The sequence below is a fragment of the Quercus lobata genome, chromosome 2, assembly GCF_001633185.2.
Source record: "Quercus lobata isolate SW786 chromosome 2, ValleyOak3.0 Primary Assembly, whole genome shotgun sequence".
NCBI classification, from domain to species: Eukaryota; Viridiplantae; Streptophyta; class Magnoliopsida; order Fagales; family Fagaceae; genus Quercus; species Quercus lobata.
Window position 1 is genome coordinate 29,944,203 of NC_044905.1, and position 18,576 is coordinate 29,962,778.

Sequence of the window (18,576 nt, forward strand, 5' to 3'; positions counted from 1 at the left end):
GAAATCAACACAAAAACACACTAAAGCAATTCTTCCAACTAATCTGAATGACATTCTGAAGAAAAAAAAATCCAATATTACTTCTTTGCTTAAAATTTTCAATATTTTAACTCACAAATAACAACATCCAAGAAAAGTCGTGACTTACAATCCCAAACTCCGGTACAATTTGCCATTTTGTTACTTTTCTTGTAGAAAGTGAAGCCATCAAAGCAAAGGGGAAAAAAAAAAAATATATATATATATATATATATATATACAAGAATAATTTAAAGAAACTTTTTTTTTATTTTTTTATTTTTTTGATATTGAAACATTACTTGTTAGTTTCTTTCTTTGTGGGGAAAAAATATTAATTATTTCATTAAGGGGAAAAAACTAATGTGAAAAATGGTCACTTGAGCTCTTTCTTCTGAATATCATTGGAAGTCAACCCCATAGGCCACGACCTAACCCTTGGTCCAAAAACTCTATCTTGAGCTGTGTAATTAAGGTGTTGATGATTTTGAAATGAATTTGCAGGATTGATTATTTTAGTGTAAAATTGGTGGGGGTGTTTTTGATGTTAGTACTTAGGTTATGTTTGGGAAAAGATTTTTTTTTTTTTTTTTTTTTTTCTATTTTCAAAAACCTTTTTTCTTTGGAATATAAATAATAATAAAAAATTCTTGTATTTTTGAAATAAAAAACATGTTTGGTTAATTGAAATTTAAAAAAAAAAAGTTTTTGAAAAAAAAGAAAAATACTAAAATATGTTGTTACTAGAATTTGAACTTTAATGCTAACTTATTAAATGAGACAAATTTATTAAATTAAATAGGAATTTTCATTAACTTTTGAAAATTAGAAACTGAAAATAGTTTTTTGCATGTTTTTAATTTCTTTCACAAATTGAGTTTTAAGAACAGTTTTTGTTTTCTGTTCATTTTGGGTTGCCAAATAAGTTTTGTAGTTTCAAAAATAGAAAATTGTTTTTGAAAACAGAAAATAAAAGAAAAAAAACAGTTATCAAACATACCTTAGTAGTTAATAGTCTAACTTTAATAAAAATATTTGAGTGTTTTTTGTTTTTTGAAAGACAGATTTAGGCATGTGTTAGTGGATTTAGGGTGTAGAAAGTAACAATATCTTGACTATTTATTTTAAAAGAAAAATTAGAAATTAAGGAATTCAACCTGAGAAAGTATTCTAAGAATTCTAAAGGATTTGAATCCAACAAACACAGCAGAAGTGATTTAAATTACCATAATTTTTAGAATATTACTTTTTTAGATGAATTTGAGATTAGGAAAATTATAGAATACTACACATCTCCCTCTTGGGCCTATGGTCCAATAGTGACTGTTGAGTTAAAATAGCTTGACCCCGATTAATTAATTTAATTACTTAATTTGATTAATTAAGTTAAATTGCATGCAAATCGTGGAGGCACTAACAAATCACCAATTAAACTAAATGTAGTGAAAATTAAATTGACACAGTGATTTGTTGACAAATGGGAAAAACCTCTCGCAAGGTAAAAACTCAACCGAGTGAATTTAAGATCATCACTCCCAAGAATCCACTAATCAATAATCAAGCGGTTACAAGTATAAGGAATTTACCACTACCCTAGCCTATCCCGAAATACCAACCTACAGTTGAACCCTTGTTTCAATACCCAATTGGACTTGATCTTGTAGTAGCCTTCTTTTCTTTGTTGCACAAATCTCCAATCTATGACTAATCCTTTTGCACGGATCTTAGTATATGACTAACTCCACAACAACTCTTTGATTGTTATGGTTGATTTGCAACAGCTTCACATAGAAACACCAATAAGATCTTCAATATTGGTGCTAGAGAATTTGCTTGGTTACAGTACCCAAAGATGTACAAGAAACGTAGCAAGAACTCTTTCTTTTGTCGGAGGAGGCTAGGGTTTAAAAAAAAAACCTTATGAAGTTTTCTAGGGTTAGGGTTTTCTTTCTCCACCTCCTTATTTAAATAGGAGCTTAATGGGCCTTTTAAATAGGCTCTCCTATTTCAATTAGATTTACACAAACCTTGAGCTTTCTTAGTCCTATAAGGATTATGCAAACCCATAAACAAATAGCCTTTAGGAATCAAAACGTTGCAGGCTATATCATAAATCTCATAAGCTCGATAGATCGAGAGGTATCGAGCTTTAATAAATCTTGATAGATTGACAGGTATCGAGGAGGTATCGGGACCTGTAGATTTAGCTTTTTTTGAGCAGTTCTTGAGTAATTTTCATGTCTTCAATGTAACCACTTGTAATGATCATCTTGAACCTACTTGAATTTACCCAAATACAAGTAAAGTGTGTTTTGTCATAAGATATGCAAATTACATAAAATATGAACCTAACAATCTCCCCCTTTGGCAATCCATGACAAAACCACAAGAGTACATTGAATGCCCTAGAATACATTCTACTTAAGATCACAAAAAAAATAAGTCTAGTCTAAAAGATTTGAACCTTGGAAGTTGCTGCAAGAAGAAGCCTTGAAATCTTGACTTGGCTTTAACTTGTCTTTCCTAAAAGGCACTAAACAAGATGCATCAAGGTATCATGTGGAAAATAATGACAAGTTAAATAAACAAGAAATATGTTTATAAAGTGAGAAAAGAAACAACAAGTGAGATAAAGAGTGAAACACATACATCATCATCATATATAGAAACAACACATGATGTATGTAAATGGTTACAAAAACAAAAGATACACAACACAAAATATATCAATATGAAAGTGTATCAAACTCTCCCCCTAAGTTAGTTACATCAAAAAATTTTCTTCCCTTTAACATGAAGTTTTCCCCCTAAATCTATTACTCCCCCTAAGGAATGACATTCAAATCTCAAATTTCTCGTCCTTTTTGACACGATTGTCAAAGGGCATAGAAAGCCAAAAAATTGATCGGAGACAAACATAAAACTGACATAGAGGGAACAAGAAGAACTTGACAACAAGATGCTATGGACATAGAGGGAATAAAAAAAATGCAAAACTCAAAAATATATGAAATGCATGCAAGAGGAGTTCAATCTATCAGGAGGTATCGAGGGATGTGTCGAGGAAGACTTCGATAGATCAACACTTGTATCGAGCAAACAGAAAGTTGAGAAAAGAGGCTCGATGTATCGGGGTAGTATCGAGGAAGAACTTGATGTCTCGAGATGCATAAAACATGATTTTTTTTTTAAAGCATGAAAAAAAAAAATGAACACCATGAACCAACCTAGATTAAAAAGAGTTTAAACATGTGAAAGAACAATGCAAAACTCAAAACTCCAAAAAAAAAAAAATTATAAAGCAAAAACACAAATTTTTGTTTTTAAAAAGAATATACTCACACTAGTACAAGAGTAACTTTAAATTATCAAATCACATTGTACCTATACAATAGTATCAAGAGTACCAAAGAGTATGCATGTTGTGTGAAACTTTTGCAAGAGAGCATAAGTAATTCATTACATGAAGAGTAATGATATAAGAAGATCAATTACATCCACACACAATCATAACTATTTGATGGGAGCTATCACATTTGAGGTACATCATATAACTTTCACATCTCCTAGTAACATGCTTGCAATCATATTTAAAAGCATTTTGATTCTTTTTGCTTTTCTTGTTTTTTTGCATATTTTTCTTTAAAACATATAGAGACATAACATGCATGGGCAGATAAGAGAGAAAATAAATACCCAACTATGTAAGTCAAACATTTTGTTTTTGCTCTGTGCAAGTGCTACACCTTACCAAGCACGACTTTTATGAATTGCAAACAGATGTTTTATGATTGACAAATTTTAGTGGTGAGATGATTATTTATGCCTTTCTCTTAGGATTTTTTAGTCATTCCTATAAAAAATAGTGATTAAGATATAAACGATAAAAGATTAACCAAAACATACAAATCACATAAACAAGCTACAAAGCTCACATTGCTTAGTTGTGCATGAGGATGCTCATTTATGTTACAAGAGATACAAAGTTGAGAGACTTTGTTTTAATGACTATCCAAGATACACAAGTACCAGTGTATACAAAACACACACTATTTTTGTACTTTTCAATTTTTTTTTCTTTTCTTGAAAGCAATAAAATAAATAAAAATGCAAAAAATAAATAAATAAATGCAAAACAATGCAATGCATGAAAGCATGATTCCAAAAATAGTTAAGAAATCAAGCATGAAAGTCCTACTTTAGATAGAAAGAATTAAAATAGAGGATAAACAAAAAAGACAATTAAGTCTTAGGATCCTTCATCACTCACACAACACGAGTCTTTGGCGGTAAAGATGAAAAGGCACGTATCCTAGTATGACCACTAAAGGACATAGAGGAATTAGAATTTCCCTGAAATTGAGTTAAAAAGCTCAAAACTTTTAATAACTCACCAAGAATATGTATAGAGCCTTTAGACAAAAGATGAGACCTTTTAGACACTCGCTTATGAGGAAACCACTTGAAACAATCGGGGTGAGTGTGACCAGAAGCACCACAGTGGTAACAAACATGAGTAGTTTTAGAATTACTAGGCTTCCTAGAAGGAGGTCTAACCTTGGAGGTTGACAAAAACCTTAACTTAGGACAATTTGGCCTAATATGACAGACAAGTGGGAACAAATTCGGGTTTTTCTTTCAACCTAGGAGGAGTTTTAGGCATAGGTTTAGAAACTTCAACATCAAAATCAGATTTTATAACTTTGTCTATCCTAGCAATATTAGCCTTTAACTCTTTATTATTCCTTTTAAATGGAGGAATATAAAAATCTTTTTCTTTTAAGTTAGGCTCAACAACAAGTTTGGCACTAGTTAATTCTTCAACTTCAATTTTAGACTCAACTAGTTGCTCTTCCAAACTCTTAATTTTTTCCACCTTAGATGAAAATTGATTTTTTAAATTCTCATTCAAATTATTGGCTCCATCCAATTTTGCAATCAATTCATCTTTTTCAAGTTTGACCTTTTTAAATTTAGCTTTTAATTTTATAGAACTTTTAAGAGATTTCATACAAAATTTATAAAGCTTACAATAGGCATCTTGAATATCATCATCATCATTCAACACAAGATCATGCAAATCAAAACAGTCAAGATTTTCCATGACAACAAGGGTCAATGGATCACATAGCAAAGACTAAAACCTAATCAGAGTGTGCCCACTCTGATACCACTTGTTGAGTTAAGATAGCTTAACCATGGTTAATTAATTTAATTACCTAAGTTGATTAATTAGGTCAAATTGCATGCAAATCGTGAAGACACCAACAAATAACCAATTAAACTAAATGTAGTGGAAATTAAATTGACACGGTAATTTGTTGACAAATGGACAAGTTGTATTCAATATGAATAACCTTGGTTTGAAGATATGGCCCAATTAGATGTGAGCCAGTTTGTCTTTCACACTGACATGATTTGTATTTCCATGGTGTTTAGATTTGACGAGTTTGAGCTTTAAACATTATGAATGCTCAAATTGATTCAAATACACACATGTTCAAATGACACAAGCTTCACCCATTCATATTCAATTGATGCAAACGTTACAAATTTTTATCAAAAATGTTCTTAGGAGTTAGAACTAGGGGTGTCAATGTTTGACCTAACCTGTAAACACGACACAAGTTTTGCGGGTTAGGGTTAAACTTTAACAGGTTTGGGTTATAAATAGGTCAACCTAAAAACAACTCAATATGAAATGTGTCATAAGCGAGTCAGCCCGGGTAACCCATACAGATACGTTTGACATGCCAATTTATTTGTGTCAACTCAAAATGACCAATTTAACACAACCCATTTAACTCATATAAAAAATAAACATTCATTTTATTTTAGATTTGTCAAATACCTTTTATATCCAACCTATATTTTAAACTTAAAAACAAAAGTGAGTAATTACAAAAAATTACAAGTGATATAATTGGAAATTGAAACTTTATAAACCTAGTCATGATTAGTATACTGTTTGCACCAACTCTTTCAATATTGATACTTAGCATTTGGCAAGTTCTTTTTGAACTATGTTATTTTGAATTTAGGTTAAGTGTATGCACTTCTTTTGGAGTGTAAAGAACTTATTTCTAAATGGATGTTATATTTTTGTTAAACTATGTTATTTTGAATGTGGGTTGAAGACTTGAAGTGTCTGCATTACTTTTGGGATGTAAAGAAATTATTTTAATATAGATGTTATATTTAATATTAAATAGGTTGAAATGAGTTGTATCACATCCGTGTTAACCCAACACGACCCATTTATTAAATGTGTCAAGTGAGTTAGGTCGTGTTAACCTGCATAAATAACAAGTCGGGTTATGGTTGAAGAGTCATGATACGATTATTAAATAGGTCAGGTCAGGTTTAGGCATTTAGTTAAATACCCCTATCTCGACACAACACGAACCTGACACGCTAACCCAAATTGACACCCTTAGTTAGGACTGAGTCAAAAAAAAAAAAAAAAAAAAAAAACCTAGCCATTAAGGTGAAGCTCCAGTTAAGCATTATGTAATTTCAACAACTTGTGTGTCTATCTCATTGAACATGAGAGATTCATTGGATGCTTTAGAGGGTGCTTGCCATTGTTTGGAATTGAAAACTCTCTCAGATCCAGTTACATAAAATGTGAATGGCATGAGAAGTGTAATTTGAAATTGATCCAAGAAATTCTTGACTGCACTTGAGAATTTGTTCATACAAGCCATAAACTAAACATATGAGGATAAATACACATACAGTAAAGACAAACCAACTAAAGGGAGGGATAAAGATCAAAAGCAGCAAGTCAGACATAAAAGTTGCAAAAATAAGACACCTTTGAAGAAAGGAAGATATCTTGGGTTGGAAGTTAGTAGTATTGCTGCTACCAATGCTTTAGTACATGTACAATCATCTATTGCTAAAAGCAACATGATTGCACCAACTTATATGATAAACAACGAGTATGCTTGGGATGAAACAACATAGGACGAGGTAGTCAAAACCCATCCTAGCCTATCCCTACCTATCGTCCCATTAAGATAGGGAAAATTCATACAGGATAAAACGGGGTAGGTTTGACCGAGTGGGGCAAAGAATTTTTGTCATCCCTAAAATTTTGAAATGTTTATCTATTTTTGAAAAGCTAAAAAAATAAAATAAAAGTGATTTGTAGCTAAACTAGCACTTTTAGGTGTTTCCAACTAAAATGTCTAGGATTCAAATCTACCCTTTCTCACCTATCAAATTATCAAAGAAGAAAATAGAAAAATAAAAAGAACTAATGCAAAACATTGTCATGCATGCGAATTTTCAATAAATGGTGTAAAATTTTGGAAAAGGTTTCTCTCCAAACTCCTCTTATATCATTTTATTGGATGTGAATTTTGAAAATTTAGCTATTGGATTGCATATTCTTATGATATCCTCAATACTTGTAGATTGTAGGATTCTAAATGGAAAAGGAACTAAACCAAAGTTTAATAATCCAATTCTTTCCAATTTTTAACCATGGCACCTCTAGGCCTAAGGTCCCCACTAGGGGAAAAAAAACAATTACCCCTTAAAATAGTTGTGCACTTTTTTTTAGTAGTGATGCTAAGGATAACACAAATTTTACTATAAGATTACAAATTGACTTGTCATCGATCATTAAAAAAAAAAAAAAAATTAAACATTCATTAATTAGGTTGTTGAAGTTTACAGATCATAGTCATTGTCATATCATAAGTATTTTGTAATAATTTAATGCATTTTCCCTTTTCATTTTTATCAAGACTTCCAAAATATGATAGCAATAGCAACATAACCCAAGTAAAACCCTAAAATGTTTCAAAAAAATGTTTCAAATGCATTAAAATTTATGATTCAACTATGATATTCAATTCTTTATATGAAATTAAAATTAGTTAAGTTTGAATAATAAATAAGATGTTAGGTGAGTGATAAAATAATGTTTTAAAGTAGATAAAGTAACTTTTTAGGTGTTAAAATTTTATTTTTTTATTTTTTTTTACAAATCTAGCTATGAATGCTCTAAGATTTCTTTGTCTGTTTTTATCTTCTATTTTTTGGCCAAGTAGCAGGTTTACTAATTGTCTTTGATTTCAAGCAAATGTCACCTATATATTATAAAGTACATCATTTGATTAATATATCAAATAGGTACATGAACTCAAAAACTACAAAAATTTCCCTTTGAAAATGGCAACAATGGCTCAAATAAGAATCGGTTCTTTCTTTTTTCTTTGAATTTATCCCAAGGCATTGCCTTACCAAAGAACAAATGTTAAACTAAGTTATAACTTAAGCGATTGTATGACTAAATAGCAAAAGCATACGTTTGTGACATTCAACCATGGTTTACGTCTAGTGCTCCAACTCCTGGTGTACTGGACTTGATTAGATGTGAAAACGTGTTCAAAATTTGTTATTTGTATGTATTATGTCAGTTCTAGCATGTTAAGAGTACTAGGCCCAAGCTTTGTCAATGATAATTAACTCTCTATCCTAAAGATATATATTTTTAAATCAATAACATCCAATCTTAATATCTATCATATTCCACACTTCCCTTATTAGGTAACTCAATTGATTTGTTGATTTTGTATTTCTTTGGATAATTTGGGCTCGATTTTACAAAAAGTTCCAGGTTTTAAATTTTTTTTTCATCTTAGAGATTAAGAGTTTAAGACACAAAAACAACTAAGAGATAAACAGAAGGCTAAGAAATTTGATTTGTTGTTAAATAGTGTGTATCATCTATATATATATAACCGAAACCTCTAGAACTTCCACAATTTTCCACGTTAGTACAATATTAAAAAAATAAAAAAAAATAAAGCATAATTGAACTTTTCTAAAACCCGACTCTGCCTTTACTCAGCCCAAGTCCCCCAAAACAAAACCCCCGATCAAAAACTCTCTTTCTAACGCACTCCATCTCCTACTTCTTCTTCAACTACCTCATTGAAAGCAACTCCATCTCCTTTTCTCAGCTCTCCATCCGATCAACATCAAAACTCCTCCTTTGTTTTATGTGCTCCTCTGTCTTCTATTTCTTTGTTTCTTCTCTACCTCAATTTTGTTTCTCTCTCTATGACTGCTTCTCTTTATCTTTTACTTCTTCTTCTTCTTTTCGCGAAAACCAGACCTCTCTATTTCTTTTGTGTACTGTGTAGTGTGTTTCTTTTGTTTTTAACTTTGTTTGGTGTGTCTTTTTGTTAAGTATGCTGTGTGTGTACAGCTATTTGACATGCCCAATTGATTTGATGGCACAATTGAGCTTTAATTAAAATTTTGTAGAGTACCACTGTGAGAATATGCCAAACATGAAAATAAGTGCTTTTGTTATTATTATTATTATTATTACTATTATTATTTTACTAACAAAAACATGTGGAGGAGTTTAAAAGAAGGAAAATAAATAAAAATAAAAAATTCTAAAAGGTGGAGAGAATAAGTGGGTGAGAATAAAATAAGGTAACCCTTAATACCCGTTTGGATAAAGCTCAAAATCCCAGCGTTTGGCGTTTTGGTGTTTTTTTTTTTTTTTTAGAATTCATTTTTCACGTGATTATGTACTGTTCAGTAGGTCTCGTGTACTGTTCACAAGACCCATAAATCTCTTTTTTCAACAAAACTTTCATTAAAAATGGGCCCCAGGCACTATTCACATATTTAAAAATTATTTTGCTATAGTGTTTTCAGTTTTCAGTTTTTAGTTTTCAGCAAAATAAGTGGTGTCTAAACAGACCCTTAATAGGATATTTATTTAGAGTAAAAAAATATAAATGATCCCGATACAACAAATTTCATTATTTAACCTCAAGAAATTAATGTCATTAGTCATAATTTTTTTTCTTTAAATTTGTTTATTATTTATTATGTTATTGCTATTTACCAATCATAATGATTATCACATTAATTTATAGAATGTTATGTTATTAAATTTGTAGTATCTTTAGCATTTTGTAGAATATTTAGAATATATATATATATATATATATATATATATAATGATAATTTCAAAATGTTACACTGGTATTGATCAATAACGAAATATATCGTTTCCTTAGTGAAACCAAAATGGTCTCTGATACAAAATTAACTCCTTGCAATGTACAAAATGCCTGTGTCTGACAAAATGTCTTACTTATGCATTAGTTTAAGTCAACTTTGTTCCTCAAGGTTTTGTTTCCCTTTTTTTTTTTCATATGCATTTAGGCATACTAGGCTGTTAACATAATTGGTATTTTTAGTATATTAGAAGTTTCATCATTAAACCCCAAATTTCAAAATTAGAATAGTATTCTTATTTTCCCAAAAAAGGAATAGTAGTTGTGCGTGCCCAATTTGTATGGTCAATGGGCTTGACCTCTACGTGGGCTCACAATCTATTTGTTTTGTGGGCTTTTGTGTTTCCTACTGTGGGTGGTCCTATGCTCAGCAGGCCCAAATACAATTCTATTTCCTTAAGCCTTTCTCCTTCCCTCACAGGATCCCTCCTTTGCGCCCTTTGAGTGTTTGCTTTCTTCTCTTAATACTCTTCCCAGAATTGCCAACCTCCTTTTTCTCATTCTCATCTCTTATTTATAGCTTAAGATTAGTGGAAGAGTTATGATTATCCAGGTTATTAGTGGGATTGGGGGTCCAATTCCATCTTTTCAAAGTGGGTGTTTAGGTGGGAGTGGGAGAAGTGGCATTGGAACTATTTCCCACCTCAAAAGATCTGCTTGGCAGCGATACTGCCCAAGGCAATGCTGAGCAACCAAGATGCGGTATCCCCGAGCAGTTGCCCTCTTGTCCAGGATATAGTTAATTGGGCCAAGCCCAAGTGACGAAGCATGATGCATTCGGAATCAGATTATTCATCCAATGGGCTCTAGGCAAGCATGAAGCCTGGGCCCATGGCATTGGTAGGCCTAGGGCTCGACCTCAGACAAAGGGGTTGGGGCCATGGGCCGTACCATTGGGCCGAGGATCAGGGCTTAAGTAACCCTGGGGACCCTTATGCCGTATATTAGGCCCCCCTTGATTTATGCCCGGTACCCGAGAACGAATCAAGGCAGCTAAAGGACAGAAACTATCCGGGAAGTCTAACGGGTGGATACTGCACGGTTTAAAATACTCATTAATACGCCCTTAAAAGGCGTGTTGCAACTGACTGTTGGCTTAGCAGTCATCATTGTCTGACGATTCGTGAACTGAGGAGGCGTGCATGTGGCAATTTGGGTGGGGATTCGTAGGGTTTCCCACTTTCCATTTATTAAATGTCATTTATTCCCCCTTTTGGCTCCTATAAATAGTTCCTTCTAGAACTCTACTTCACTTTTTTCATTTTTCATTCTCCAAACTTCCTCTCTACCGTGTATATCTCTTTGTGCATTCATCCTTCAGTCCAAAACACCCTACTCTCCTAGAGCCCAAAGTAAGTTCCCTCTATCTTTCCTCTTATTCTTTCTATTTCATTTAGTTCTCTCTCAACCGTAGTTTAGGAATCTAGTTTTGAAAATGGGCTATTCTTATCTTTTATCTTCAGAAGCCACCTTGGATGTTTTAGGGCTGCCTACAACATCCCTGAGGATGTCGATATTGCCTATTGTCATAAGGGTGATATTGACATCCAAAGGCATCGTGATGTAAACACACTATTCTTTCCCTTGATGGCCATTCTTAAAGGTGGGGTTAGGTTCCCCGTTGACCCTCTCATCATAAGCACCCTTAGATTTTATGGTCTATGTCTCGACCAACTCCCTCCTAATTTTTACCGAATAGTGAGTTGCGTTAGTAGGTTGAACCAGTTGTTTAGGTTGCAACTGAATCACCATGACATCAATTTCATGTATAGTTTGTGTAGTAAAATTACATCCGATTATTAATTGAAAACCAGAGACATGCGGGTACGGCTTATATCATGCCTACCTGACTTAAATAGGAACTCAGCCAACGAGTTTGTACGGGTGAGTGGTAATTGGTTTGCCGACGAGCTCCCTGCCCGTTCTCGTTGCATGATGTAGGTCGGTACTGAGTATATTCGTTTATTAATCTGCATTTTCTTAATTGCACTTATGACTATTTTGATCGACAGGTTACCAACCAGTTTATGTGTTGTTTCCTTGCAGAAAGTAAAAGGTTCAAGCCAGGCCTCAGAGTAGTACACGTTCGGGACCTAAATTTTGTACTAAGGTCGGAGATTTTTGTTCACTAAGACAGACAACACTGAGCATCTCACCTGATCCTCGGTGTTAACCCTGTATATTCCACCTAGCAGGCGTTTAGTTAGGCTTTATTAGTAGATAGTCCACTTCTCTCTTACATTGATGTTCGGCATGCGAATTTACTTCCTCCAAAACTAACTGTAGGCGAAGCACGTGATCTCGGCCCTCAGTATATCTGCTCAGAAGAACTCGCGCTAGTGAGGGACGAGTCGGTTGAACGTGTGTCCTAAAACCGTTGAAAACACGTACCTGTTGAGCCTGAAGCCCCTATTGAGCCCCAGGCCTCCATTCAAGTAGTTGAGGAAGTAGCAGTCAAGTCAATTAGTTCTTCGGGGACCGATTTGGATCAAGGTCACGATATGGTAACGAGAAAGACCATGACGATTGCTCGTTTTGTACCTGGTGCCCAGCCAACCCCACAGTAGCAAGAGCCCCAAGGCAAAGATCCAACACCCCACCTCCTCCTCCTTCAGGACATTCCTAGAAGAGATAGTGTACCGCTAAGCAGACCCACGCTAGCTTGAGTGATGCGCCCACAAGAACTCCTTCCCGACCATCAAGGGGTATCGTCATCTGGGAGTCAACGGCCCAAACAGGGATGAACGTGGCGTCCACCTCCCAAGTTGTGGTGGAATGGCAACCTACCTTCCAGCTCGATGGCAAACCTCTTCCCGCATCCGCCAACGTAAGAGTATGGGATAAGGGCGAAGGGGGTCATGTTGCCCAGAGTTTGGTGCACGTCCTTCTTTTGCCCAAAGACATACACGTTTTTAAGGACGGGATGGACGAGTCATTAGGGAGGCGGTTGCAGTGGCACACCATAGTGGTAATCTCTTATCCCTTGGTTTTCTATTCACTTTCACACGCACAATCTTTTCGTTTTCACACTCGTCATTATTGTTTTATCAGGCCACGCAACTGACTCACATCCTTAATAGGCAGCTAAAGGAGATTTCTGAGGATGCTTAGTGGGAGAAGGCTTAGAAGGAGGTTGCCGCAGTGACAGCGAAGGAGAAAACGAAAGTTCTTGAGACTGCTGAAAAGAAAGCTACTGCGTTTGAGAAGGCTAGGGAGTTGTCAGAGAAAAGGTCCATGGAGATGGAGGGGAAGCTAGGTGAGACCGAGCTTAAACTGGCGAAAGTTGTGAGTCTGAATACCGCTTAAGCAGAGGAGTTGGCCGACCTGAAAGCGGCTTTGGAGGCTTACGAAAATAAATGGTACAACGAAGGCTTTGCCGACGCGGAGAACTCCGTAGAGTTGGTCATTCAGGAAGCTTGGAAGCTCGCATTTAAGGAGGGTTGGTTGGCCGCCTTGCAAGCTCTAGGGGTCCCCAAGGACTCCCCTTTAAGAGATCCCAACCAAATCCCTTTCCCGGGCCCTTCTCTTGCTGTACAGAATCCTCCTGGTGCTACTAACGAGGAAGAGTCACCAAGCATAAGGGAGTTGGTGGAGGCAATTGACTCCCCCATGGAGTTAGTTAACCTAGAAGTCACCAGCAACCTCCATGCTGGTGTCCGGCCTGGTGAGGATGTTCAGCTTCAACCACCTTTAGCAACCCAGTAGCCACCTGGGGATGCCGCCCAATTCCAGCCAGCAGACTCTTCAACCTGATTACCGAACTAAATTTCTACTTTTTACTTTTCTTTTGCTTAAGTAATTTCTCTATTTTCATTAGGTTTGCCAATGTCACCGGGTTGTGGTGATAGAACAATTATTTTTCTGGGTTTAACTTTCCCTTAGTCACCGAGTTATGGTGACAAAACATTGGTTTAATTTTTATACGTTAGCTTTATTTGATTCTAAGTTGTTCCTTTTATTATGTTCTTTCATTTTCTGCATATTATATGTGCTCTTAGTAACGGCTTGTTTCTCTTCAAGAGGAAAGATTACATACGGACATGTATGGTGACCGAGATCGCTCTGGAAGGGATCTTCTTTAATTAGAAATAATTGGATCCTTGGCAATAATAATTGAATTTGACATACGTTGACCCTTTAGGAGAACATAGAGTAATTACCTTCCTCGTAATGCGAGCTGTGCCCGGTAAATGGACTTTCATCCCTTGAATAATTCGACGTTATCTCCACGTCTTCGGTGATTAGATTAGACTTGGGAAGCTTGCTTCAATTCTTGGAGTAACTCAGTGTGAAGTCCATCCCCGTCCAGCGATGAGGATCTAACCGGGAAGTAGATTACTGTTAGATAAAGCTTAAAATTGGGCTTCCACCAGCCCGGTGTTAAAAATCAAACCGAGGATAGGCTTCCGTCCTTAGGATGTTTTAGTGCAAGATTTCCACCTGCTGGTGATGAAAATCAAGTCAGGAACATGTTTCTGTCCTTGGAAAAATTTAGTGTAAGGTTTCCACTTGCTCGGCGATGAAAACTAAACCAAGGCAAGGCTTTTGTCCTTAGAAAGATTTAGTGTAAGCTTTCCACCTACTCGACAATGAAAATCTAGTTGAGAATAAGTTTATGTCTATGAAAAAATTTAACGTAAGGTTTCCACTTGCTAGGCGATGAAAATTGAGCTGGGAACAAGTTTCTATCCTTAGAAAAATATAGTGTAAGGTTTCCACCTGCTCGGCGATGAAAATCGAGCCGGGAACAAGTTTCTATCCTTGGAAAAATTTAGCATATGGTTTCCACCTGCTCGGCGATGAAAATCGAGCCAAGGCAAGGCTTTTTTCCTTAGAAAGATTTAACGTAAGGTTTCCACCTGCTAGACAATGAAAATCGAGCTGGGAACAGGTTTCTGTCCTTGGAAAAATTTAGCGTAAGGTTTCCACCTGCTCGGTGATGAAAATTGAGCCAGGAACGGGTTTTTATCCTTAGAAAAATTTGGCATAAGGTTTCCACCTGCTTGGCGATGAAAATTGAGCCGAGAACAAATTTCTGTCCTTGGAAAAATTTAATGTAAGTTTCCACCTGCTCAGCGATGAAAATCGAGCTGGGAACAGTTTTTGTCCTTGGAAAGATTTAGTGTAAGGTTTCCACCTGCTCGACGATGAAAATCCAATCAGGAACAGGTTTCTGTCCTTTGAAAAATTTGAAATGGAATTTTCCATGTGCGTCGACCGGAACTTAATGAGTTAACAACGATAAAATCATAAGTATTGATAAACCTGCACGGACAAACATTGCTTTTGCATTAATTAATGTGCACATATAATATTACATTCAACATGTACCCTTGTATACTGATACTCAATGGTAGAATTTCTTCAGATTGTGGGCATTCCATGGTCAGGGAAGTGGTCTTTCGTTCAAATCCTTCAAGTAATATGCTCTTGCCCTTGCAATAGCGGTGACTCTATATGGTCCCTCCCAAGTTGGTGCTAACTTCCCTACGTTGATGTCTTATGTATTCCTTATTACCTTCCAAAGTACCAGATCTCCTGCTCCAAACTCCCTTTTCCTTACGTCCCTGTTGTATCTCCGGGTAAGTCTTTGTTGATATTCTGCCAGCTGTATAGTCGCTGATTCCCGGCATTCTTCCAGCATGCTCAACTATTTCATCAACAATTCTGAATTCTCAACGGGGCTGAATCCTGAAACCCGAGCACTGCACAAGTTTACTTCTGCAGGTATGACTGCTTCTGCTCAATATGTTAGGGAAAACAGGGTTTCCCCCGTAAACCTTCTCAGGGTAGTTCAGTACGCCCATAGAACACTGGGCAACTCATCTAGCCACCTACCTTTGGCACCTTCTAACCTCCTCTTCAGCCCATTCACAATGGCCTTGTTGGTGACCTCGGCTTGGCCGTTACTCTATAGGTATGTCGGGGTTGAATACTGATTTGTGATGCCGAGGTTGCCACAAAACTCATGAAAAGCTTTGCTATCAAACTGCAACCCGTTGTCCAACACTAGGGATTCTGGTATCACAAATCTCGTCACTATATTCCTCCATACAAACTTCTTTACATCCACATCCCGAATGTTCGCCAAGGCCTCTGCTTCCACCCATTTGGTGAAGTAATCCACGGCCACTAGGACGAACCTCCAATTTCTTGTTGCTCGGGAGAATGGGCCAACGATGTCTAGCCCCCACTGTGTAAAGGGCCAAGGGCTACTAATGGGATTCGAGTTCCCTGTCGGTTGGTGGATCATAGGGGTGTGCCTTTGACATTGCTCACATTTTCGCGCATACTCGTTAGCATCCTTCTGCATTTGTGGCCACCAAAATCCTTGGGTCATTGCCCGGTAAGCTAACGAGCGACCCACTACATGACTGCCGCACACCTCATCATGTAGCTTGGCTAGTAGTTCCTTAACTTTACTGGGGTGCAAGCACTGCAGGTAAGGCCCACCAAAAGATCTTCGATATAGCTTAGCCAACAACCAATACCGAGCAGCTGTTCGACGTACTTTTTCTGCTTCCTTCTCATCATCCAGCAAATGATCCTCGGCTAGGAACTTGATGATTGGATCCATCCAACATGGCCCAACCGTTGCCAGCTGTGAGACACCTGCTCTTGCACTGAAACTTGGTTCTGCTACCATCTCTACATTTATTAACCGAAGAATTCCCTCGGTTGATAAGGACGCTAATGTGGCCAAAGACTTGGCATGCCGGTTCTGTCCCCTTGCCACCTGGACCATTTTGACGCTTGGAAAGCAGTCCATGGTTTGCTTCACCAATCGTAAGTACCTCATCATCCAGGGGTCCTTAGCCTCAAACCTTTCTTGTACTTGATTGACCACTAATCGGGAATCTGAATAGACTTCTACCTCCTTAGCACCCAGTTCTGATACAACTTTTAACTCGGCCAACAAAGCCTCATACTCGGCTTCATTGTTAGAGGCCTTAAAGCCTACCCTAAAGGAGTGTTCCAACTTTATTCCATCCAGGGTGATGATTATGATCCCGGCCTTGGCTCCTGATGCGCTGGATGCACCGTCCACGAATACCCTCCACGGGATCTCTGTATTGCAAATCATCTCATTTCCCTCCCTCAGGGAAAACTCTGCAACAAAATCAACTAGGACCTGACCCTTCACCAAGCTTCTTGGTCTATACCTAATATCAAAAGAACCTAGTCGAGTTCCCCACTTAGCTATCCTTCTCGTGAAATTCAACCTCTTCAATAGTAACGACAGAGGATACTTGGTCAATACATAAATAGTGTGAGCTTCAAAGTAATGGGGTAGCTTCCGCATGGTGTGCACCAGTGCTAACACCAACTTCTCCATGGGCAAGTACCTCGTCTCAGTATTAACTAGATTTTTATTGATGTAATACACTGGCTGTTGCACTTCTTAGTCCCTCAGAAGCACAACACTCACGGCATGCTCTGATACCGAGAGATACATGAATAAATCCTCCCCAGGTTCTGGTGCTGTCAACATTGGTGCCCGCACCAAATATTCTTTCAATTCTTGAAAAGCCTTTTCACACTCCTCACTCTACTAGAACCCCCTCCGCTTTTTCAAAAGCTGGTAAAATGGTCGGCAGCGGTCGGCGAACTTTGAAATAAACCGATTAAGAGCGGCTAGCATGCCGGTCAGCCCTTGGACTTCCTTAGGATTGCTCGATGGTTTAAGGTGTTTCACCGCTTCAATCTAGTCAAGATTGGCTTCTATTCCTTGGTTAGTGATCAAATACCCTAGGAACTTGCTAGCCCCCACTCCGAAAGCACACTTTTTGGCATTAAGGCACAGCCTGTATTGCCGAAGTACTTCGAGCACTCCTTTGAGATCCTCTATGTGTTGTGCTTCCCATTTGCTTTTCACCACCATGTCATCAATGTACACCTCAATTGTACGCTTTTCACCACCATGTCATCAATGTATACCTCAATTGTATGCCCTATCTTGTCCAGAAACATTTTCGTCATCATTCGCTAATACATGGCCCCGACATTCTTCAAACCAAACGACATCACCGTATAGTGGTAGTTAGCATTAGGGGTTATAAATGCTGTCTTCTTCTAGTCCTCGGTAGCTAGGGCAATCTGGTGATAACCCTGAAAAGCATCCAGAAAGCTCATCCTTGGATGCCCGTATATGGCATCCACTAACTGATCAATCTTCGACATAGGGAATGGATCCTTCGGACATGCTCGGTTGAGGTCAGTGAAGTCAACACAAACCCTCTACTTGCCATTTTTATTTCTTACCACCACAGTATTTGCAAGCCATTCCGGAAAAAATATCTCCTTTATTGCCCCAACCTCCTTTAGTCTCTTGACCTCCTGCCTAATAGCATCGGCATGCTCCTTAGCCGACCTTTTCGGCTTTTGCTTCTTGGGAGGATGCAAGGGATCTACGTTGACCTTGTGAACTATAAACTCGAGGTCCACCACGGGCACCTCATTCGAGCTCCAAACGAACACGTCTACGTTCTGCATAAGAAAT

General features: G+C 37.0%; 1 protein-coding gene across 1 annotated transcript; it reads right to left on the reverse strand.

Moving 5' to 3' along the window:
* Nucleotides 1–15,987: 15,987 nt before the first annotated feature.
* LOC115962730 lies at nt 15,988–17,412 on the reverse strand. The gene has a single exon (XM_031081614.1). The coding sequence runs from the start codon at nt 17,410–17,412 to the stop codon at nt 15,988–15,990; it is 1,425 nt and encodes a 474-aa protein (XP_030937474.1).
* Between the last annotated feature and the right edge of the window lie 1,164 nt (nt 17,413–18,576).